Genomic DNA, 24,640 nt, shown 5'->3' on the forward strand with positions numbered 1-24,640 from the left:
AGTCAGAAAAATATCACGATGCACACTGCCATATTTGCACCTCATACAGGTCTGCGCTGCGCATGCGTGCGCTCTCCCGTGCGTGCGCATACTCGCTGTTGCGGGCACCCGCGGGCGCGCGGTATGTGCATTTACGGTAGAGTTCATGTGTTCGTAGCGTGCGACTCAATCGTTACATATTTTCACCATATAATGTATTTTGTAGATCATGGTCCCTTTGATAGAATCTGAAAGTTTGGTTAATGTAGAATGTTCATGAACAGAGAAATCCCCCTTTGTTTGATGCGAAGGGTCAGACAGGAGTAATACAGTGGTGTTTAGTATCCATCGGAAGAGTATTTAATTAGCAAAATTCCGGTGTTGGTTTGAAGCGGATTAATCGCTCGTGCGAATAGTTATGGACATAAGAAGTTTATGTCCATTTACTATTATTTGCACTTACTTATCCATGCGGCGGGAAACCTAGTTTCCCACCCACCTGAGCAGTTGGAAATCGTCACAGCCCACCTGTATGAATCAACCTATGACCTTTTGTTATAATGCGAGGAGGAATTCCTATGTCCAATGAACAATGAGATTGTAGGGACCATTGAATTGTATTGTGTGTGGGGCATAAATAGACAAGCCGATCACATCCAGCTTTCACTCTTCAACGGTTATCATTGCTGAAAATCGGGAGCTGGATGTCCAGAGGCGCATGCGATCGTTTCCTTTGTGCGTAAGTTTTCTCAGCAATCATATTGTCTTTCTTGTTGTTGTGGGCCATATCTCTCTCTCTCTCTTCTCATCTTTCTCTCGTATTCTCTTAAACGTAATAGTATTGTATTGTATTTCATGTGTAGTTATCTGGTTAGGTAGTCTATGTTATATTGTAGTGTATGACTTGTATTGTAATAATTCTTTTGCAAGTATAACATTCATAATATATATATATATATTAGGCGTTGGACCCTAAGAACGGTATCTGTGTATTTCTTATAGTGTTAAGTATTCTCAGAGCGTCGGTGACGCTCAAACAGCTTTTAAGTTAATAAGGTTACACTGTGTTGCATCTACACCCTATCTCTACACTAAGGTTTTACAGCATATTACATTGCTTATGGTTTAGATATAAAAGTTTAACATTGTGAGCGTCAGCGCCGCTGGTGATCTCCTCGTAGTCCCGAGCGTCCGCTACGCTATAGCGAATCATTACGTTAGTCGGCAGCCAATAGCGTGCCTGCCTGTGATCTCTTTGCCGTGAGCGAACGTGACGCTTGAGCGTCTCGACCACGGCTAAGCGATTGTTACGCAACGAGCGTACCCTTACGGTACTCCATACGTAAATAGCGTACACTGTTCTTAGACCTCATAAAGGGTTTTATATAAGATAAATATTTAGCTTTATCAGACTCCAGTGTCCCCTAGAGGATTCAGAGAAATGGATTTATATAAGTACCAAAATCCTCTTTTTCTCTCCTGTAATTGAATAGCAGAACCCCACAGCTGTGGGAAAACCCAGCGGCACGTGGTTTTTCACATTTCCTACCCTGAATTCACTGGTAAACTTGTTTACCTTGTAAATGATTGCCACTTTAAAAAAAAAAAAAAACCGTATGAGTTCGGCTGGAATATCAGAGCTCCAGCCGTCTCGCACTGTATTATATCTGTCCCCTTATGTCTTATTAGGCAATTTTTTATGTTTTCTCAAAATGAGCAATAACCATCATATCAAAGACTCTTTTAGACATTGTGCTCTATGACAAATATATGGCATACATGTTTGAGTAGACCACTAGCAAAGCAAAAGAATGTTCCAGCACTGACAATTACTTGATCATTAGTAATGACTGCTGTGCACATTAGTATTCTGCTCATTGCCCAGTCCAGCAACATTCGATCTGAGTCTTCTTTCAACATCGAAGATTTGCTCTAGACTGCCTGTCTCCTCCTGTGCATGATTCTAATACTACTCATGGCGCTGTCACCGCACTGGACAAATCAGTGAAGGTCAAAACTGAGCCCGATCCACACTAATTTAATTACGAGTACAGACATAAAAATAGGATTTGAATACCTACCGGTAAATCCTTTTCTCTAAGTCCGTAGAGGATGCTGGGGACACTTCAAGAACCATGGGGTATAGACGGGATCCGCAGGAGACCTGGGCACTTTAAGACTTTAAAAGGGGTGTGAACTGGCTCATCCCTCTATGCCCCTCCTCCAGACTCCAGTTATAGGAACTGTGCCCAGGGAGACTGACATTTAGAGGAAAAAGGATTTATTTTGATTTAAACTAAGGTGAGACCACCTCACACCTCAAGCATGCCGTACAACATGGCATTTAACCCAACGCATGCAATGGCATGAATAACGACAGCAACAGGCTGACTATAAACGCAACACAACATGTGTGTAACTATAGCCAATAGCTGCAGATACAGTACGCACTGGGACGGGCGCCCAGCATCCTCTATGGACTAAGAGAAAAGGATTTACCGGTAGGTATTAAAATCCTATTTTCTCCTACGTCCTAGAGGATGCTGGGGACACTTCAAGAACCATGGGGTTTATACCAAAACTCAACGGGCGGGAGAGTGCAGATGACTCTGCAGCACCGATTGACCAAACAAGAGGTCCTCCTTAGCCAGGGTATCAAACTTGTAAAACGTTGCAAAAAATGTTTGAACCCGACCAAGTAGCTGCTCGGCAAAGCTGTAATGCCGAGACCCCCCTGGCAGCCGCCCAGGATGAGCCCACCTTTCTGGTAGAATGGGCCTTCACCGCTTTCGGTAACGGCAATCCAGCCGTAGAATGAGCTTGCTGAATCATATTACAGATCCAGCGTGCAATAGTCTGCTTGGAAGCAGGAGCCCCAATCTTGTTGGGACCATACAGGACAAACAGAGCCTCCGTTTTCCTAATCTGAGCCGTTCTGGCTACATAAATTTTCAAAGCTCTGACCACATCTAGAGACTTCGATTCTGCTAAGGCGTCAGTAGCCACTGGCACCACAATAAGTTGGTTCATGTTAAACGATGACACCACTTTCGTCAGAAATTGCTGACGAGTTCTCAACTCTGCTCTATCTTCATGGAAGATCAAATAGGGGCTCTTGTGAGACAAAGCCGCTAATTCAGACACCCGCCTTGCAGAGGCCAAGGCCAACAGCATGATCACTTTCCAAGTGACGAATTTCAACTCTACCTTACGTAAAGGTTCAAACCAATGAGATTGGAGGAACTGCAACACCACGTTAAGATCCCATGGTGCCACCGGGGGCACAAAGGGAGGTTGGCTGTGCAGCACGCCTTTCACGAAAGTCTGAACTTCCGGAAGGAAGGCCAATACTTTTTGAAAGAAAATTGAGAAGGCCGAAATTTGTACTTTAATTGAGCCTAATTTTAAGCCCGCATCCACACCTGCTTGCAGAAAATGGAGAAAACGGCCCAGCTGAAATTCTTCTGTAGGAGCCTTTTTGGATTCACACCAAGACACATTTTCTCCAAATACGGTGATAATGTTTTGCCGTTACTTCTTTTCTAGCCTGAAGTGTGGGAACGACTTCACTGGGAATACCCTTTCGGGCTAGGATCCGGCGTTCAACCTCCAAGCCGTCAAACAAAGCCGCGGTAAGTCTTGGTACACGCACGGCCCCTGCTGTAACAAATACTCTCGTAGAGGAAGAGGCCAGGAATCTCCTACGAGCAATTCCTGAAGATCTGGATACCAGGACCTCCTTGGCCAGTCTGGAACAATGAGGATTGCATGAACCCTTGTTCTTCTTATGATCTTTATCACTTTTGGAATGAGTGGAATCGGAGGGAACACCTATAACGACTGAAACACCCACGGTGTCACTAGGGCGTCCACCGCTATTGCTTGAGGGTCCCTGGACCTGGAACAATATCTCGGAAGTTTCTTGTTGAGGCGAGATGCCATCATGTCTATTTGATGAATTCCCCAACGACTTGTCACTTCTGCAAAGACCTCTTGATGAAGACCCCACTCTCCTGGATGGAGATTGTGTCTGCTGAGGAAGTCTGCTTCCCAGTTGTCCACACCTGGAATGAAGACCGCTGACAAGAGCGCTTACATGCCTTTCAGCCCAGCGGAAAACTTTTGTGGCCTCTGCCATTGCCGCTCTGCCCTGGCGGTTTATGTACGCCACTGCTGTTATGTTGTCCGACTGAATCAGGACGGGCAGATCGCGAAGAAGATGTTCCGCTTGTAGAAGGCCGTTGTAAATGGCCCTTAATTCCAGAATGTTTATGTGTAGACAAGCTTCCTGGCTTGACCATTTTCCCTGGAAATTTTCCCCCTGTGTTACTGCACCCCAGCCTCGGAGACTCGCATCCATGGTCACCACGATCCAGTCCTGGATCCCGAACCTGCGTCCCTCTAGGAGGTGAGAGCTGTGCAGCCACCACAGGAGTGAGATTCTGATCTTGGAAGACAGGGTTATCTGTCGGTGCATGTGCAGATGGGACCCGAACCACTTGTCCCACAGGTCCCACTGAAACACTCTGGCATGGAATCTGCCAAACTGAATGGCCTCGTAGGCCGCCACCATCTTCCCCAGCAACCGAGTGCATTGATGAATCGACACTCTTGCTGGTTTCAGAATCTGTTTGACTAGGTTCTGAATTTCTAGAGCCTTTTTCACTGGAAGAAAAACTCTAATTCCGTGTCCAGTATCATACCCAAGAACGACAGACATGTCGTCGGAACCAACTGTGATTTTGGCAAGTTTAGGAGCCAACCATGTTGTTGCAGAATTGTCAGGGAGAGCGTAATGTTCTGCAGTAATTGTTCCTTGGATCTCGCTTTTATCAGGAGATCGTCCAAGTACGGGATAATTGTAACTCCTTGCTCGCGCAGGAGAATCACCATTTCCGCCATTACTTTGGTGAAAATTCTCGGAGCCGTGGACAGACCAAACGGCAACGTCTGAAACAGATAATTGCAATCCTGCACTGCAAACCTCAGGTAAGCCTAACGTGGAGGAAAAATGGGAACATGCAAATAGGCATCCTTTATGTCTACCGACACCATAAAATCCCCCTCCTCCAGACTGGATATCACTGCCCGGAGAGATTCCATCTTGAATTTCCGTAGGTAGAAATTGAGGGATTTGAGGTTCAGGATCGGTCTGACTGAGCCGTCTGGCTTCGGGACCACGAACAGGCTCGAACAGAAGCCTTCTCCCTGTTGCGACAAAGGAACCCTGACAATGACTTGATTTTGACACAATTTCCGTATTGCTTCGCATACCACCTCCCTGTCCGGAGGAGAAGCTGGTAAGGCCGATTTGAAAAATCGGTGAGGGGGAACGTCTTGAAACTCTAGCTTGTACCCCTGGGACACTATTTCCAAAACCCATGGGTCTAGGGCCGAACGAGCCCAGAACTGACTGAAGAGTTTGAGATGTGCCCCCACCGGTGCGGACTCCCGCAGAGGAGCCCCAGCATCATGCGGTGGATTTGGCAGAAGCCGGAGAGGACTTCTGCTCTTGGGAACTTGCCACAGCCGGTGACCTCTTTCTCGTTCCTCTTCCTCTAGAAGCAAGGAAGGAAGACCCTCGCCCTTTTTTGAATTTATTGGGCCGAAAGGACTGCATCAGATAGTGGTGCGTTTTCTTTTGCTGTGCAGGAACATAAGGTAAAAAGGATGACTTACCCGCGGTAGCCGTAGATACCAGGTCAGCGAGGCCGTCACCAAACAAGACACCATCTTTATACGGCAGAGACTCCATCGTCTTCTTAGAGTCAGCATCAGCATTCCATTGATGAATCCACAATGCTCTCCTAGCTGAGACTGCCATGGCATTGGCCCTTGATCCCAAAAGGCCAATACCCCTCGCAGCTTCCTTTAGGTAGGCTGTAGCGTCCCTGATATAGCCCAGCGTCAAAAGAATGCTATCCCTATCCAGGGTATCTATCTCAGATGACAAGTTATCTGCCCATTTTTCAATAGCGCTACTCACCCACGCCGATGCAACGGCAGGTCTGAGCAGCGTACCCGTAGTGACATAAATGGATTTCAATGTATTTTCCTGCTTACGATCCGCAGGTTCCTTTAGGGCTGCCATGTCAGGGGACGGAAGCGCTACCTTTTTGGACAGCAGTGATAGGGCTTTGTCCACAGTGGGGGGTGACTCCCACTTTTCCCTATCCCCAGAGGGGAACGGATATGCCACCGGAATTCTCTTGGGAATCTGAAACTTCTTGTCAGTATTTTCCCAAACCTTTTCAAAAAGAGCGTTCAGTTCATGAGAGGGAGGAAACGTTACCTCAGGTTTCTTTCCTTTAAACATACAGACCCTTGTATCAGGAACAGCAGGGTCCTCCGTGATATGTAACACGTCTTATCACCACAATCATTTCCTGAGTGCTATTAGCCAGTTTTGGATTTAATCTGGCATCACTATAGTTGACACTGGAGTCAGAGTCCGTGTCGGTATCCGTATCTGCTAACTGGGTAAATGAACGCTTTTGTGACCACGAGGGGGTCTGAACTTGTGACAACACATCCTCCACGGATTTTTTCCATGCCTGGCTCCGAGACTCAGATTTATCTAATCTCTTATTTAACAAAGCCACATTCGCATTCAAAGCACTCAAAACATTTACCCAATCAGGAGTCTGCGGTGCTTACAGGGTCACTCCCACAGCCGTTTCTTTCCCTAATCCAGTCTCCTCCTGGGAAGAGCACTCAGCCTCAGACATGCCGACACACGTGTACCGACACCCACAAACACACTGGGCATATAGGAGACAGACCCACAGTAAAGCCTGTCAGAGAAACACAGAGGGAGTTTGCCAGCTCACAACCCAGCGCTTATCCCGGTTCTGAAATCCCTTATATAAAGCCTCAGACCCGTTAGCTCTTTTATAATTACATATACAGCACCAAAATAACTGTGCTTTCCCCCCCCCGTTTTGCACCCTGTTACTTGTACAACAGTGTAGAGGAAGGACCAGCATCTCTGCAGCTCTGTGAAGAGAAAATGGCGCCGATGAGGGCTGTGAGGGCTAAGCCCCGCCCCCTTAATGGCGCGCTTCAGCCCCACTATTTTGTAAAATATTTATACTGGCGGGGGTTCGGATTTAGTGCCTAGGCACTTAAAAACCACATTGCCAGTCCATATTGAGGATTTTTATGCTGCCAAGGGCGCCCCCTCCCCGCGCCCTGCACCCTGTAGTGCCGTCTGTGTGTGGGAGCATGCCGCTGTGCGGTACCTCAAAGCTGTCACTGAAGTCTTCAGATCTTCTTCTACTCACCCGTCTTCTGGCTCTGTAAGGGGGGGGACGGCGGGCTCTGGGAACGAGCATCTAGGCGTACCTAGCGTTCAGACCCTCAGGAGCTAATGGTGTCCTGTAGCCAAAGAAGCAGAGCCTTTAACTAAGAAGAAGTAGGTCTGCTTCTCTCCCCCAAGTCCTACGAAGCAGAGAGCCTGTAGCCAGCAGTTCTCCCTGAAAATAATAAACCTAACAAAAGTCTTTTTCAGAGAAACTCAGGAGAGCTCCTCAGAGTGCATCCAGTCTCACTGGGAACAGAATCTAACTGGAGTGTGGAGGAGGGGAATAGAGGGAGGAGCCAGTTCACACCTCTTTCAAAGTCTTAAAGTGCCCATGTTTCCTGCGGATCCTGTCTATACCCCATGGTTCTTAAAGTGTCCCCAGCATCCTCTATGACGTAGGAGAAAGAGGTGTTTTCTACTTGCAAAAAAAATAAAAAATTATATTATATTATGTATATATATATATATATATATATATATATATATATATGAATAAGCAAAAAAAAAGCCTAATGTGTATTCTATACCTGCACTAGTCATTATGTGATACAGGTTGAGTATCCCTTATCCAAAATCCTTGGGACCAGAGGTATTTTGGATATCGGATTTTTCCGTATTTTGGAATAATTAGATACCATAATGAGATATCATGGTGATGGGACCCAAGTCTAAGCACAGAATGCATTTATGTTTCATATACACCTTATACACACAGCCTGAAGGTCATTTTAGCCAATATTTTTTATAATTTTGTGCATTAAACAAAGTGTGTCTACATTCACACAATTCATTTATGTTTCATATACACCTTATACACACAGCCTGAAGGTCATTTAATACAATATTTTTAATAACTTTGTGTATTAAACAAAGTTTGTGTACATTGAGCCATCAAAAAAATAGGATTTTGGTACTTACCAGGTAAATCCATTTCTTTGAATCCATAGGGGGCACTGGAGTACTCTTGGAATATGGACGGCTTCCGCAGGAAACAGGGCACTGAATATTTCAATTTAGAACTCTCCACCCCTCCATATCCCCGAGTACCTCAGTGTTTTTTACTGAGCCGAACAGGAACTATAGAGAGAGGTTGACAATGGAGAATTACATATAACATAACGGACAACAACAAAGTTGACACATAACGTTACTGACAACTAAACAGTTGACACCATAACCGATAGAACCTTATAATTTGAACCAGTCGGTGAAAATGTGTTACCATAAGATCCCCTGAGCTTAATACAAACCAGGTAAAACTGCTCTGGGTGGGTGTCCAGTGCCCCCTATGAATTCAAAGAAAAGGATTTACCTGGTAAGTACCAAAATCCTATTTTCTTTTTCATCCACTAGGGGTCACTGGAGTACTCTTGGGGCGTACCAAAGCTTCCCCCGTGGGCGGGCGAGCTGTTTGGCACCTGTAACACTAGGCGGCCAAAGCTAGATGCTGATGCCGCAAATGTATCAAACGTGTAAAAGCGCACAAACGTGTGCACTGAAGACCATGTAGCCGCACGGCAAAGCTGCGTCGTAGAAGCTCCACGACCAGCTGCCCATGAAGTTCCCACAGAACGTGTGGAATGAGCTGTTACTGATGTAGGCGGCTGTAACCTAGCATTAAGGTAAGCCTGACGTATAGGCAGTTGTATCCATCTGGATAAGGTCTGCTTAGAAGCTGGCCAACCCATCTTGGCAGCATCATAGAGAACAAACAATGCATCCGTTTTACGAACTGTAGACGTTCGGGATACATAAACGCGTTATGCGCGTACCACATCCAGAGTTCCAGAATGTCCGGTTAACACAGGAACTACTCTTGGTTGATTGATGTGAAAAGATGACACTACGTTTGGTAAGAAAGCGGGATTCGTCCGAAGTTCCGCTCCGTCATCATGAAACACCAAATACGGTGGCTTGCCTGACAAGGCACCCAAATCTGAAACACGCCTTGCCGAAGCTAAGGCTAGAAGAAAAATTGTTTTCCAAGTGAGAAACTTTATATCCACTTGCTGTAAGGGTTCAAACTATGAAGACTGTAATAAATCTACAATCAGATTCAAGTCCCATGGCGCTGTAGGTGGAATGAATGGAGGCTGTACTCTGAGGACACCTTGCAGAAAAGTGTGTACAGACGGCAATAGAGCCAATCGTCTTTGAAAATAAATTGACAACGCAGATACCTGCACCTTTAGTGTAGATAAACGCAGTCCTCCATCTAACCCCCTCTGTAGAAATAACAAAAGACGGGATAACTTGAAAGATGATGTCGGAAACTTCTGAGCTTCACACCAACCTATATAGGCACGCCAAATTCTGTAATAATGAGCTGCCGTAACCGGCTTCCTAGCTCGTAACATGGTTGGTATAACCGATACTGGAATGCCCTCTCCTCTTAAGAGGGCGGTCTGAACAGCCACCCCGTCCAACGCAGCCGCGCTAAATCGGGGTAAAAGAACGGACCCTGTTGTAACAGGTCTGGACGTAGTAGGAGCGGCCAAGGATCTTATGCGAGTAGTCCGCGGAGATCCGAGAACCAAGCTCTCAGAGACCAATGAGGCACCACTAGTATGACTGTGACGGACTCTTTTTTGATCCGTTTTAGCACCCGAGAGAGCAGCGGAAACGGTGGAAACAGATACACGAGGCTGTACGGCTACGCGATTGTGAGAGCATCCACCACCACTGCCTTTGGATCTCTCGTTCTGGACACATACTGGGGCGTTTGGTAATTGTGGCGAGGTGCCATCAGATCCACCTGAGGGTAACCCCACCTGTGGACCAACATGTGAAACACCTCTGGATTTAATGCCCAGTCTCCTGGATGAAAATCCCGACAGCTGAGATAATCCGCCTCGCAGTTATCCACTCCCGGTATGAACCCAGTCGACAATATCACCTGGTGGTATTCTGGGCAATTGAGGATTCGAGCTACTTCCCGCATTGCCATGCGGCTTCTCATTCCTCCCTGGTTGTTGATGTATGCGACTGCCGTCGCGTTGTCTGACTGCACTTGGACAGTCTGAGAGCGAAGCATGTAGTGCATTGTAAATTGCGCGGAGTTCCAGGACATTTATAGACAGCAATCTGTCGTGATCTGCCTAGAGACCCTGTCGCTGACCATTTTAAACTACAACTCCCCAACTTCTGAGACTCTCGGCCAGGGTAGAGACACCCTCGCCCTTGGCGACAACCTCACCCTGTGGGGAATCTGCCTATGCGAGTGCGACCACTGTTGTTGAAATGGACGCGAGTGAAAACCTCCGAACTGAAACGCTTCGAAAGCCACCACAATTGTTCCTAATAGGCGAATACACAATTGTACCGATAGTGTGCGTGGCTTGAGCACTAATTGTACCAGATGGCGAATAATCTGTCTGGTGTAGTAGGTAAATTCTTTGATTTACCGTATCTGGAATCATACCTAGGAATTGAAGTCGTTGAGACGGAATTAGATGGGATTTCTTGAAGTTGACACTGCAACCGTGGTGTACGTTAGCAGCGCAATTTGGAGGAACATCTGTTGAGACGGAGCTCTTATGAGCAGATCATCTAAGTACGGAACGATTGTCACTGCCAGGGATCTGAGATGAGCTATCATCACAAACATCACTTTGGTGAATACCCGAGGCGCTGACGAGAGGCCAAACGGTAGAGCCTGAAACGGTTAATGGTTGTGGCGTATTGCAAAACCCAAGAACCTCTGATGAGGTGACCAAACCGGAATGTGTAAGTACGCATCCTGGAGATCAAGCGCAATTATGCAATCTTGTGGCCCCAAATCTGCAATTACTGACCGCAGAAATTCCATCTTCAATCTGTAGTAAGTGACTTTCTGATTGAGACTGTGACGGAGCCCTCCGGCTTCGGTACCACAAACAGACGGGAATAATAACCCTGTATTAAAAACTGCTGAATCCAGCAGAGACTGAATGGCAACCTGCCAAAAACGCCTTCTTGTCGTCCGACAGAGGCAGTCCTGTCTTGAAAAAACGCAGTGGCGGGAGCCAGCTTTCCGTTAACACTAAATAGCGGATACATCCATCAGTGGATGTCTGGAATCCCGGCAAACGTAACGTCTAAAGGCGCGCTCCCACAATTGGAAATCCGCGATGGGCTGGGAGCCTGTCAAGCCACTGGCTTGTTGGTGACTTTAGCGCCCTGGCGTTACAAGGCGTGACTGTTTTTGCACCACAGCCTTGAAAAGACTGAAGTCTAAAGGATTTAAACGCCGGACCAGAGTATTTCCGTCTTGGTACCGGAGGAGGCAGTGGCGGGAAACTAGACTCCCCCCCCCCCCCCCCCCCCAACCACCCCCCCACACACACACACATTTATATATATATATATATATATATATATATATATATATGGCCGAAATGCAGTTTACATGGCCAGCCTATGTGAAACCTGAACCAAAATTCCCACTAAAACCCCTGCGCCTCTGGTGGACTAGAGATGTAGGGCAGGAACGTTCTGGAATTACAAACAGGAAGAAACAGGAAGCATGGTTAAAATGGCCCCCATGCCATGCTTACACTGATAATCACAGGCAGGTTACAATACATGCCTCCTGACTGCAGTTGAATATAGGCTCATAGTCTATTAATACAATCTATAGACTCATAGTCTATTAATACAATCTATAGATATGGCAGCCTGTCATACAGGCTATTCTTCCCCTTAAGATTTTCCCCCTTGCAGCAGCGCTGTAATCAGACCTGTCCCCCCCCTTCCCCCTGTGCTCCCTGTAGCGCTGTGTCTCAGCGGGGAGCGTTGCAGGGAGGCGAGGGACACTTATTGCAGAGCAGCGGAGTTCGGCTGCCTGGAGCGGCGCGTAGCGGCTTCCGGCATCGCTAGCCGAGCTGCGGCAGTTCTCCCCTCTCAGCGCTGGTACTTGCATAACGGAGCGGCTGGGGCGGCCGGACGGAGCGGCTGGGGCGAGCGGCGGGTGCGGGCGGCTGATAACACGGACCCACACACAGCGGGGCGGTCAGCATACCTTGTTGTAGGGAGGGCTGCGACGGGGCTTCTATCTGTAAGCTCCGTCCAGCTCGTCAGTTCATGGCTGCGACGGGGCTTCTTCCTGTAAGCTCCGTCCAGTTGTTCAGTACATGGCTGCGACGGGGCTTCTCTGTGTAAGCTCCGTCCAGCTCTTGCAGCAGGCAGTGGGCTGCGTGTGGCTGTGAGGGTGCTCTTTGTGAGGACCGACACTGCATGCGCTGCTCCGTGCAGCGGCACTATCCCGGACCCATGTTTTTACAGAAACTGGGAAGGGATGTGCTAAGTGCAAAAGTAAAATGTAAAAGTAAAAATTAAAAATTAATAAAATATTCAACAAAGTGTGGGAGCTCCACACAAGCCTTGTTAGTGCTGTGAGCACAGAAAAAACACTGAGGTACTCGGGGATATGGAGGGGTGGAGAGTTCTAAATTTAAATATTCAGTGCCCTGTTTCCTGCGGAAGCCGTCCATATTCCAAGAGTACTCCAGTGACCCCTAGTGGATGAAAAAGAAACAAAGGTTTCACTATCTCGCTCTCACTCAAAAAAGTCTGCATTTCGGAATATTCCGTATTTCTAAATATTTGGATATGGGATACTCAACCTGTATATCAGAATGGGCAATGTGGATTCATGCATCTGCAAGCAGAACCTGTGGCAACCACTGATTTTTTTTTTATTGATTTTTTTTTTTACAGTCATTAGCATTGGCGTTTGCACAAGCTCCATGCTAGGACCAAGGGATCAGTCAGATCTGCTACGCCTGAGAGATCAGTCCCTTCCCCGTACGCACAACTCTGAATCACACAGATCTTTTCATACACTTCCATGACACTCCCACAAGACAGGGCAGGTCACTGTACTCAGATTGTTGCCTCCCCAAAACGACCAATTTGACGGAAAGACAAATCCGGCCAATGTCCCATCGACTCAGACCAGTACAGACATATATGCAAAGTGCATCAATTTGCACATGCGCTATATGCAAAAGCTCACCATTTGCTCCCAATCTTCCCACTTTCATTCAATTTACACTGAAATAATCCCCTCAGAGCTAAATAGAAGGAAATCTACCATCAGACACCACAAGAGGGAATGAGATTTCACCATGAGGGTAGTGGAGGCCAACACTTGCATAACTTTTTAGCTAGTACTGTGCAATAGCTTTGCCCTGTATATAAAGAGTAGAAAAACAGGACTTCGGCTACATTTTACCTCTAAAGTACATTAGAAGGAACATATTTTCCCCATACCACAGTAAATTACAGCACATTGTATAAATAACTATGCATAACATTAAGTGGTACATACATATAAAGGTCATCACTTACCTTTCAGCTCTGGTCTGTTCCGTATACCCACAGATACAAAGAAACAATCCATATCGACATGTATAATGCAGTTCTGGCACTTGGAAAAGCTGGATGCAGATGTCACTCCTGTCATAGCAAAACAGATAACTTTTAAAACAGATATACTGCATATGTATTGCAAACAATTATTATTGTTAACACCACCAATAGGTAGTAAACAGTAAATAAAAAGCAAAAACATTTCTACAACTGCTTATTTTACAGAATCATTTACAAGTCAGTGTAACTAGACCTAACAGATAATTAATGTAGTTTAAGAGACGATGAGGCATCTAAACATCATTAAGTAAATATCCAACACACACAGAAGTACAGGGAGTCCCTCCGCAGTGAACGCAGTCTCTGATCGCAGATATCCTCTGCAACCGTGGGAAGACAGAGAGGGACAGTACTTAACACTGCCGGGTGTATCCGGTTAGCCCCGACCACTAACACTTATCAGGAGCTATGTTCCACATGCCACAGCGCACAGGACTGCGGGGAGACTTTCTTAGCGCACAGGCACTGCGGGGAGACTTTCTTAGCGGACAGGCACTGCAGGGAGACTTTTTGAACTTCTTGTATAAACAGAATAAAATAACTTGCACCACACAACATAAATGTATTAAGAGATCGGTCATTTAGAAAGTTTTTTCTGACTAAGAAGGTTTTATGGAATTTGAAGACTATAATATCCTTAAGTAACATAAAATGAATTTGCCTTTCCCACCACTGCCCCAAGCATTCCCTTAATGGTGATGCTCCTCACAAGGAGTCTGCATGTCATAAGATGCAGCAATTATTTCAGATTTGTTCTACGGGGCAGCATGAGGTCCCACTGGAGTATGAAAAAACATAGTACGTATCATTGAAGACAAATATTCTATATTTGGGTACACCCCTTTACAGGAGGTTGATGTAAAGTTTGTTACGTGGAAGACCGTTACTTTGCTGGCCTTGGCTTCGTCAAAATGCGTGTCGGAATTAGGGGCATTGTCTCACAAGAGCCCCTATTTGATTTTTCATGACGATAGAGCTGAACTCAGAACTCGGCAGCAATTTCTTCCAAAGGTGGTGTCTGCGTTTCATATCAACCAGCCTATTGTGGTTCCGGTACTTACTGACACCTCTTCCACTTCAAAGCCCCTGGATGTTGTGCGGGCTTGGAAACTATGTCAAACGGACAGCTCGTCACAGAAAATCGGACTCGCTGTTTGTACTCTATGATCCCAATAAAATTGTGTCTCCTGCTTCCAAGCAGTCTATTGCTCGCTGGATCAAGCTTACTATCCAGCATGCTTACTCTACTACAGGTTTGCCGGTTCCTAGATCTGTACATGCCCACTCTACTAGGTCGGTGGGTTCTTTCTGGGTGGCTGCCCGGGGTGTTTCGGCCTTACAGCTCTGCCGAGCAGCTACTTGGTCTGGTTCAAACACGTTTGCTAAGTTCTACAAGTTCGATACTTTGGCCTCAGAGGACCTTTAGTTTGGTCAATCAGTTCTGCAGGACCCTCAGCACTCTCCCACCCAGTTTGGGAGCTTTGGTACATCCCCATGGTACTAATGTGGACCCCAGTATCCTCTAGGATGTAACAGAAAATCGGTTTTTAATTACCTACCTGTAAATCCTTTTCTCGTAGTCCGTAGAGGATACTGGATGCCCGCCCGGTGCTTCGTTTCTGCACTGTTACTTGGTTAAGTACTGGTGGTTCAGCTGTTGCTGTTCCCGTTTCATATTTGGTTAGCATGGCTTTCTCCAGCTGGGTCCACAGGTTATCCACAGGATAACAATGGGATATGATGGAGCGACAGCGGATTGGCACCAAACGATCACAAGCTTTCAGTCCTCCCAGGATGCAATGGGCCCATCCATATATCCCCGCCCACTGGCTCAGGCAAATCAGTTTTTTGTTTGGTGCAGCAGGAGCCGGACCATGGTCACAGGGTTGCTGTTTCTTGGCAGCCCTAAGCTTTATTTTATTTTTTATAGTCTTACTATGTTTTTGAGTGATCTTGGAAAGAGTCGCTCCAACAACTCTCCACCGGGTCGCAACAACGCTTACCCACGGTACAAGTGCTGTCTCGACGGGCGTCTGTGTCGGATTTACTGGCAGGTCCAGCAGACGTTACCAGGCTGTGGCCGGAGAACGGGGAGAAGGTAAGGCATCGGTTCCACTTAGAAGGGGAATACGGACACAGCCGCACTGTATTGGGAGGAGACTACAAAACAGTAGCTGGCGCGCCGCCACCACGTGTGCTCCAGCGCTAGGCCTTATGGATCATAAGGCACCAGGAATAGCATGAGACTGCGATCTCTATGGTTGATGTCAGCGGTGGGGAGTCAAACGCTCTCCTGATCGCCCCTCCCCCCGGTTCGTGACCAGTTTCCTTCGGTCTCAGGCCATGAACAGACGCTACCACGAGGGGTTCGGTCGCAGCGTAGCCGCTGCGTCTGTGTACACTAAGCGCTACCGCGAGGAGACCCGGTTGCAGTACAGGCATCTGTATGGCCGGTGCGTCTGCATGCACAGTGCGTCTGTGTTCACTAAAAGTTCCCGGAGCGGTAGTGTACACTAGTAGCGTCTGGATCCACTCAGCGTTCGCTAACGTATTGATCGATCTTGGAAGTGAGGCGAGTCTCCCTGTATTCCACTCTACTGAGTGCGGGTTATACAGCACTAAAATTCTATCTACTTTTGTTAGTATAAATAGTTAACTTTAGTGCCTATTGCATATGAGCCTGTGTACATTGCTGTGGTTTTCTTCGCATTGCGTCTGAATACGTTAAAATCTGTATAGAACAGAATTCAGTGATATGTACTCCTACATACTTTAGAATGTGTTTGTAGTTGATATTATGCTCCTATGACTAATATATAACATGTGACTGACTGCTAGTGTGATTGCTGACTTTAATATAAATGTTTGTCAGTTGATCTTCTAATCCTCAATGCCGGTGCATGGGTAGGGTCAGATTGATATCACTTTAGAGAGATAAAGTGGTTACAGTCACAAATTGTGTAGTACACTGTGAAAGTGCTGATTATTTATCATGTCTAAGAGCTGCAAAAGTAACGAGGGTACACTTACAGTAACACCAACATTGATATCATGTTTTGTAAAAGCTGTATTATCCTTTATGATCTGGTCAGGATGGTTTGTGTGTAAAATGGTTTGCTGTTCAGCATAATACATCCCTGATCTACATCAGGTATAGACAGACCCACTTGGGCAATGTTTCCACATACATACAGCTCTCTACATACGGTATGTCCCCAACAGCTTCTCCCATAAGACAGGCTGATAAACCGAATGTAAATAAATCATCAACTTCACAGGCTACACATGATGATCATCAGACGATGAAAGCTCTATATACTTTACTTAAGCAAATGAAGAACACAGTTAAAAGGTATCAGCTTGGGGCGTGGCCACGACGGCTGAGGAGTAGGCAGCAGGTCTCGGGACTTCCCCGGCTACCAAACTCCTGATACCCATCCTGACTCCCTCTGGTGCTTCTACCCGGCCGAAACGCTCACCCCGTACTGCTGGGCACTGACTGGCGTCCCTCTCCGTGGTCTCCGGGTCCCGTAGAGGCGGCACTCACCGACGTCCGGCCCTGCGGCCTACAAATCCTCCGGATCCCCGGCCTCGATTTTGGCGGCCTCAGCCGCGGGACACCCGGAGCTCGAGGGGTGGGCTGCTGCTGCCAGACGCCGCAAAAAGACTGTGGGGAGGAGATAGCCTCTCCTCTGCCTCTCGGGCTGTGACCTGGGACCCTGAAGATAGGAGGATAAGCAGGTACTCCTGGGGAAGGGGAAGGGACACTGCGGCCATTTTGGGAGTGGATTATAAAGGCTGCTGCCCATGCCTGCACATCTGATGGGCTGCCTGATGGGATTCTCCAGTGACCAGTGAACTGTTTTTGATCTCTGAGACCTTACTGTCAGTTGCTCTCATTCATTCTCAGCCTCTCAATATCTATATTACCTATATTAACTCAACATACCGTTGGAAGCACAGTCGGGTGTTCTCGCTGCGCAGCTCTCCCATTCTACCACATAGGAGCTGCATATAGATTGGAACTGACTACGCTGCTGTACTGCACTAATATCCTTCAGTGTACTACACACCAACATCCTGCCCCTGCCTCCCGAAATTGCTGCAGGATATTCCCTCTCCAATATTCCTGTCCGTATTGCTGCTACTTCTACACAAGCCTGTATTTTCTATCCATTGATATTTTGACACAAAGACCGGGCACGGTTGCTTCCCGCCACTAATTGTGTGCGTCCTTGCTGCTACCGCCTTCTAATTACACTTCTATACAGAAAACCCTGCCCTAGGGTGGATGTGACTGCTCCTGTCCAATATGGTTAAGGGAGGCCAGAGTGCGGCCGCGGCCAAACTAGAAAGATATGCCAGGCAATCCATTCCCAAGGTGTCATCGGCTCCTTCTCAGGGAGCCTCTCCGACCCACTCGGATTCCCCCTCTGTGTCTGCGGACGGCTCCCTGGGCGTGGCGGAGGCGCCGTCTATTCAGCAGGTGCTGGAGGCTATTGCTGGCAGTGAGCAGCGTCTCTCCGATAAGATGGAAAAGGTGCAGTGCGACCTCTCCTTACTCCGACAAGATGTTCAGCGTATCCGTGAGAGAGTGGGTGAGGCGGAAACACGGGTCTCCCACCTGGAAGATATGTGTGGCCCCCTGAAGCAGTCCGTGTCCACAGTGACCCAGCAGGTTTCCTCCCTTCAGACCAAGCTCTTAGACATGGAGGGACGGCTGCGCAGGAATAATGTAAGATTTGTAGGCCTGCCTGAAAGAGAAGAGGGCTCGCAGCCGGAGGACTTCCTCGAATCTTGGCTTAAGGAGATGTATGGCGCAGAGTCCTTTACGGCTCAATTCACGGTGGAGCATGCACATAGGATACCATCTCGGCCGCTACCTCCTGGTGCCCCTCCTCGCACCTTCATCGCCAAATTCCTGCATTATAAGGACCGGGACTCAGTTCTCCGCATAGGTCGTACGAAGGGCCCGTTGGTCCGTAATGGAGTCAAGGTGTTGGCCTTCCCGGATTTTGCCGCAGACGTCCAGAAGGACCGAGCCCAATTTATGCCCATTAAACGGCGTCTGCGAGACCTCAACATCTCATATTCCATGCGGTTTCCTTCAAGGCTCCGAGTTGTGGCGGATGGGGAGACCAAGTTTTTTAATTCCCCTAGAGAAGCGGCACAATGGCAGGACAGATTTGCACCGGGTGCTCGGCAGCTGGCTCCGGACTGATCTCCTGCGTTGCAGAAGCTGGGGCCTAGACTACCGGAGGGAACGATCATAGATCGGGGAGCCCCCCTCCTTTGCATTGGTGGCTCAAGACTTTTACGTCCAAGTGGTGTTGATTAGGGAAGGGTTGGAGGTTTAGTTGAGGATCTAGGCTTTCTTAACACTTGGAAGTTTGGGTTGTTGGTTTGGGATATAAGTATGCCGATGTTCGGGGGGTGTACGGGGAGGGGAGGGATAATTGGGAAACTGCTGGTTGCGGCTTCCTTTGTTGCTGTTTTTGTTTTGTTTTCTTTAGTTTGTTATTTTTCTTACCTAAGTTTTTTCTGAAGCAAGGATGTTAAATGATTCAGACGCTATGGCTTATAGCGCGGGGCTTATATACGTCATGTGTTGCTTGTATTAATACTGTTGATTCTCAGTCAGTCATATTTTGGGAAATGTCTATCCGGGAGATACATAGAATCTACATGGGGTTATGATTAACCTGAAAATTCTGGCATGGAATGTCCGAGGTCTGAATAACAAAATCAAACGCTCCTTGGTTCTAAATATGATTAAGAAATATGACCCGGATATTGCATGCCTCAGTGAGACCCACTTAGAGGGAAATAGGTTATTGTCTTTACGACGGGCCTGGGTGGGATGGGCTTACGATGCCTCTCATTCTTCCTTTTCTAGGGGTGTCTCGGTTCTGATTAAAAAATCAGTGCAATTTGAATTGTTGTCGATCAAAACTGACCCGTATGGAAGATTTGTATTTATGGAATGTAAACCGAGTTCCCAGCCCTATTACATTTTAGCGGTGTATGTCCCCCCTCCTTTTTCATATGCTGTGCTGCAGCAGGCTGCCTCTTTTATTGCTCCTTCTCCTACCACCCCAGTGATATGCCTGGGCGATTTTAATAATATCCTAGATTTATCCTTGGACCGATGGCACTCCCCGAATGTTGCGCTAGCGGGTGGTGGCCCTACCAAATTTGCTGACTTCTTGGATAGTTTGCAGTGGGTAGATGCGTGGAGACTCCGTCACCCTGCGGCCCGTCAGTTCTCCTGTTTTTCCAGTACTCATGGCTCCTTCTCCAGGATTGACCTGATGCTGGTGTCCCCTGCCCTTGTCCCTAGGATCATTGACATCCACTATGAGGCTCGAGGGGTCACTGATCACTCCCCTCTGTTGATGACTATTGTTGTAGAAAGTCAGAAGGGGCACTCTTATTGGAAGCTGCACCCCTCTTGGCTAACCCAACTAGGTGACTGTAGTGACATGGAGACTCAGTGGGGGGGGGGGGGGGGGGGGGTACTTTAACGATAATGTAGGGTCAGCCCCGGGTACGGTAGTTTGGGATTCATTTAAGGCGTTTTTGAGAAGTTCCTATATTGGACGCATAGCGGCTCATAAAATGTCCTCAAGGAAAGAGAACAGGCCCTTGAAAGTGACGCCAGGGAACTAGAGTCCCAATACTTGCTAGATGGTGCCCCCGCGACGAAGGTACGCTGGCTAGTGGCTCAGTCGGCTTGGATGGCCCACCTGTCCGATAAAAACTCACGTTCCCTCCTTTTTAAAGCTACTAATATTTATATGCAGGCTGATAGGACGGGGGGACTCCTGGCCCGTCTGATACATTATGATCGTCCTGGGTCTACGATCACCCAGATGTCTGATGGGGATGGCTCCTTTGTTGACACCACGCCGGACATTGCGCAATTATTCAGATCTTATTACTCTGAGATATATAGCTCACAATTGACGTGCTCTACTCTAGATCTCTCATATTACCTGAGGGGTATTGCGCTGCCCACACTTTCCTCTGGAGCCTGTGAGCTGCTGGAGGCGCCCTTGACGCTCAAGGAGGTGACTGCAGCCATTGGTATGTCCCCTAATGGCAAGGCTCCGGGGTGTGACGGGATTCCCTCCGAGGTCTATAAGAATCATATCGATTTTTTTGGGCCCAGACTCCATGCCCTATACTTAGATATATTTGCCAATAACGAACTTCCCCTTTCTATGTCAGAGGCGATTATAATAGTGATTCCAAAGCCCGGTAAGGACCCTGGGTCTCCAGACTCCTATAGGCCGATTTCCCCGATTCCCACCGACGCAAAGGTCCTGGCAAAGATATTGGCAGTAAGGCTTAACACAGTAATCACCTCCCTCGTTCACTCGGACCAGACTGGCTTCATGCCAGGGAAGTCCACATCTATTAATCTACGTAGATTATATACCATTTTGCAACTCCCACATGACTCCCCTTCTGATTCGGCTGTGGTCTCGCTAGACGCGGCCAAGGCCTTTGACAGCATTGAATGGGCTTATTTATGGGAGGTGATGGCTTGTATGGGCTTTGGACCCAACTTTATCAGATGGACTAAATTACTGTATCAACATCCGAGTGCCAGGATCTTGGTGAACGGCTATGTATCCCCCTCTTTTCAACTGTCCCGTGGTACTAGGCAGGGCTGCCCCCTATCCCCCGCACTGTTTGCCCTGGCCATCGAGCCCCTGGCCTGTTTGATAAGATCGCACCCAGATATTGTGGGAATCGGTATGGGTTCACGTGAGGATAGAATAGCTCTTTATACCGACGACATGTTGTTGTTTCTACAGGATTATACCAAGTCAATGCCCACTCTGCTCCGTGTGATTGAGTGCTTTGGTAATTACTCGGGTCTTAGAATTAACTGGTCTAAATCATACATTATGCCAGTCATAGGCCCCCCCCCTACTATTCCCAAAATCCCCCTGCCATTATGTTGGACGATACAATTTAAATACCTCGGGATTCAAATAACTAATGACCCTTCTGATTTTGTCCCTCTAAACCTGGACCCAGTTATGCGGTGGGTCGTGGATAAATCCAAGGCCTGGTGTAAACTTCCACTGACGGTGTCTGGCAGGGTTAATCTCATTAAAATGATTATACTGCCCAAACTTTTATACATTATTCTCCAGTCCCCGGTATATATTTATCCGCCATTCTTTAGGAAATTGAATAGTGTCCTATCCTCTCTGATATGGGCTAACAAGCGACTAGGATACAACTAAATACCCTTACCAGGCAGCGCTCTGACGGTGGCCTGGCTCTGCCTAATTTTCAGATATATTACTACGCTGCTCAGTTGACAAATATTAGTGTGTGGGCGCAGGATTCTGAGGTTAACTCTTTACATTGTGAGTTCATTCGCTGTTACTTCCCCCACCTCTCTCCTATGCAGGTGCTGCTGAGTGGGAGCATAGCTCGGTTTCTTCCCCCTATTATTTTCCAGGCCTTAAAGATATGGCGGGCCCTGAGAGTCCTTTTGCGATACGATGGTATGGACCCAGATACCCCCCCTTTGGTACTCTGACTGGCTCCCAGAATTGCATGCGCTTGAGGGGCGGGAGGTATGGGCCCCTAGATTGGTGGTTTCTATTTCTCAACTCTACCTAGATAATGTACTCAAATCCTTTCAACAACTGAAAGATGAGTTTGACTTACCCAATTCCTATTTTTTCAGATATCTCCAGCTCCGTCACGCCCTCCGGTCCCAGTTTGCCGAGTCCCCCCCACGAATCCTCCCATTTCCCATCAAGACCTTTGTGGCTACTTTGGGTCGAGCTAAGATGGTCGAGCTAAGATGGTCTCCCTGGCGTATGGATATTTGCTTACTAAGCTCCATGCGGACCCTCTGACACGTCTCCGTGGAAGGTGGGAGGAGGATATGGGTTTAATAGCTGAGGAGGACTGGGCCCTTGCTCTGGAATACCCTGCCAAAGTTACCAAGTCTCTCAGATATCAGCAAATTCAATTCTTCATTTTACACAGAACATATATGACTCCAGCTAGACTGGCTACTTTTGGTACAGGCGGATCTGGCCTTTGTCCTAAGTGCGAGGGGGAGGTGGGAACATTTTGGCATCTACTGTGGGATTGCCCGAGGCTGAGGGTGTTCTGGTTGGGGGTTAGGTCAATTCTGGAGAGTACGGGAGTGACTGGCGGACTGCTTACCCCTCAATTCTGTATTCTGGGGATGGGATGCTCTACTTCTATGTCCGTTTCGTTGGGTCTTTATGCTCACAGTGTATGTGCCTTGGCTAAGGTTTGCATTGCGAGGCTATGGATGGCCCCTAGAGCCCCTTTGGTTTCTGCGCTTCAGACCTTAATCAATGATACAATAATTAAAGAAAGATATGTATATATGAAACAAAACACATCAGCTAAATTCGAGAGGGTCTGGTCTCCATGGCTTGACTCCCCCCATTCTCACCCGATCCCACAACTATAGAGGACACTGAAGTGCTAATTTTCCAAGATTTACTGTTTCATGATGTATTTGAGACGCTTGGCGGCTGAGCCCTGCGTGGTCGTCTATTCAACTGCACGATTAATGTGGTCCTGAGTCAGGATATTCCTTCTCACTTTGCTTCTGTTTTTTTTTTTTTTTTTTTATGTTTCCTATTGGTTAGTTTAAGGGCGTTAATATAAAGAATTTACTTACCGATAATTCTATTTCTCGTAGTCCGTAGTGGATGCTGGGGACTCCGTAAGGACCATGGGGAATAGCGGCTCCGCAGGAGACTGGGCACATCTAAAGAAAGCTTTAGGACTAACTGGTGTGCACTGGCTCCTCCCCCTATGACCCTCCTCCAAGCCTCAGTTAGGAAACTGTGCCCGGACGAGCGTACACAATAAGGAAGGATTTTGAATCCCGGGTAAGACTCATACCAGCCACACCAATCACACCGTATAACTTGTGATCTGAACCCAGTTAACAGTATGATAACAGAGGAGCCTCTGAAAAGATGGCTCCCAACAATAATAACCCGATTTTTGTAACAATAACTATGTACAAGTATTGCAGACAATCCGCACTTGGGATGGGCGCCCAGCATCCACTACGGACTACGAGAAATAGAATTATCGGTAAGTAAATTCTTATTTTCTCTAACGTCCTAAGTGGATGCTGGGGACTCCGTAAGGACCATGGGGATTATACCAAAGCTCCCAAACGGGCGGGAGAGTGCGGATGACTCTGCAGCACCGAATGAGAGAACTCCAGGTCCTCCTCAGCCAGGGTATCAAATTTGTAGAATTTTACAAACGTGTTTGCCCCTGACCAAGTAGCTGCTCGGCAAAGTTGTAAAGCCGAGACCCCTCGGGCAGCCGCCCAAGATGAGCCCACTTTCCTTGTGGAACGGGCTTTTACAGATTTTAGCTGTGGCAGGCCTGCCACAGAATGTGCAAGCTGAATTGTACTACAAATCCAACGAGCAATAGTCTGCTTAGAAGCAGGAGCACCCAGCATGTTGGGTGCATACAGGATAAACAGCGAGTCAGATTTCCTGACTCCAGCCGTCCTGGAACATATTTTCAGGGCCCTGACAACATCCAGCAACTTGGATTCCTCCAAGTCCCTAGTAGCCGCAGGCACCACAATAGGTTGGTTCAGGTGAAAACGCTGGAACCACCTTAGGGAGAAACTGAGGACGAGTCCTCAATTCCGCCCTGTCCGAATGGAAAATCAGATAAGGGCCTTTACAGGATAAAGCCGCCAATCATGACACGCGCCTGGCCTAGGCCAGGGCCAACAGCATGACCACTTTCCATGTGAGATATTTTAACTCCACAGATTTAAGTGGTTCAAACCAATGTGACTTTTGGAACCCAAACTACATTGAGATCCCAAATTGCCACTGGAGGCACAAAAGGAGGCTGTATATGCAGTACCCCTTTTACAAACGTCTAAACTTC

The 24,640-nt window shown here is 47.5% G+C and overlaps 1 protein-coding gene across 5 annotated transcripts in view; it reads right to left on the minus strand.

Moving 5' to 3' along the window:
* REV1 (REV1 DNA directed polymerase) overlaps window positions 1-24,640 on the minus strand; it is a 266,941-nt gene that overhangs the window by 161,020 nt on the left and 81,281 nt on the right. For all 5 annotated transcript variants that reach the window (XM_063953373.1, XM_063953375.1, XM_063953372.1 and 2 more), the window contains one exon: window positions 13,613-13,720. In XM_063953373.1, the coding sequence (XP_063809443.1) occupies window positions 13,613-13,720 (108 nt within the window). The remainder of the gene's footprint in view (window positions 1-13,612; window positions 13,721-24,640) is intronic.

Source organism: Pseudophryne corroboree, chromosome 2, assembly GCF_028390025.1.
Source record: "Pseudophryne corroboree isolate aPseCor3 chromosome 2, aPseCor3.hap2, whole genome shotgun sequence".
Classification (NCBI taxonomy): domain Eukaryota; kingdom Metazoa; phylum Chordata; class Amphibia; order Anura; family Myobatrachidae; genus Pseudophryne; species Pseudophryne corroboree.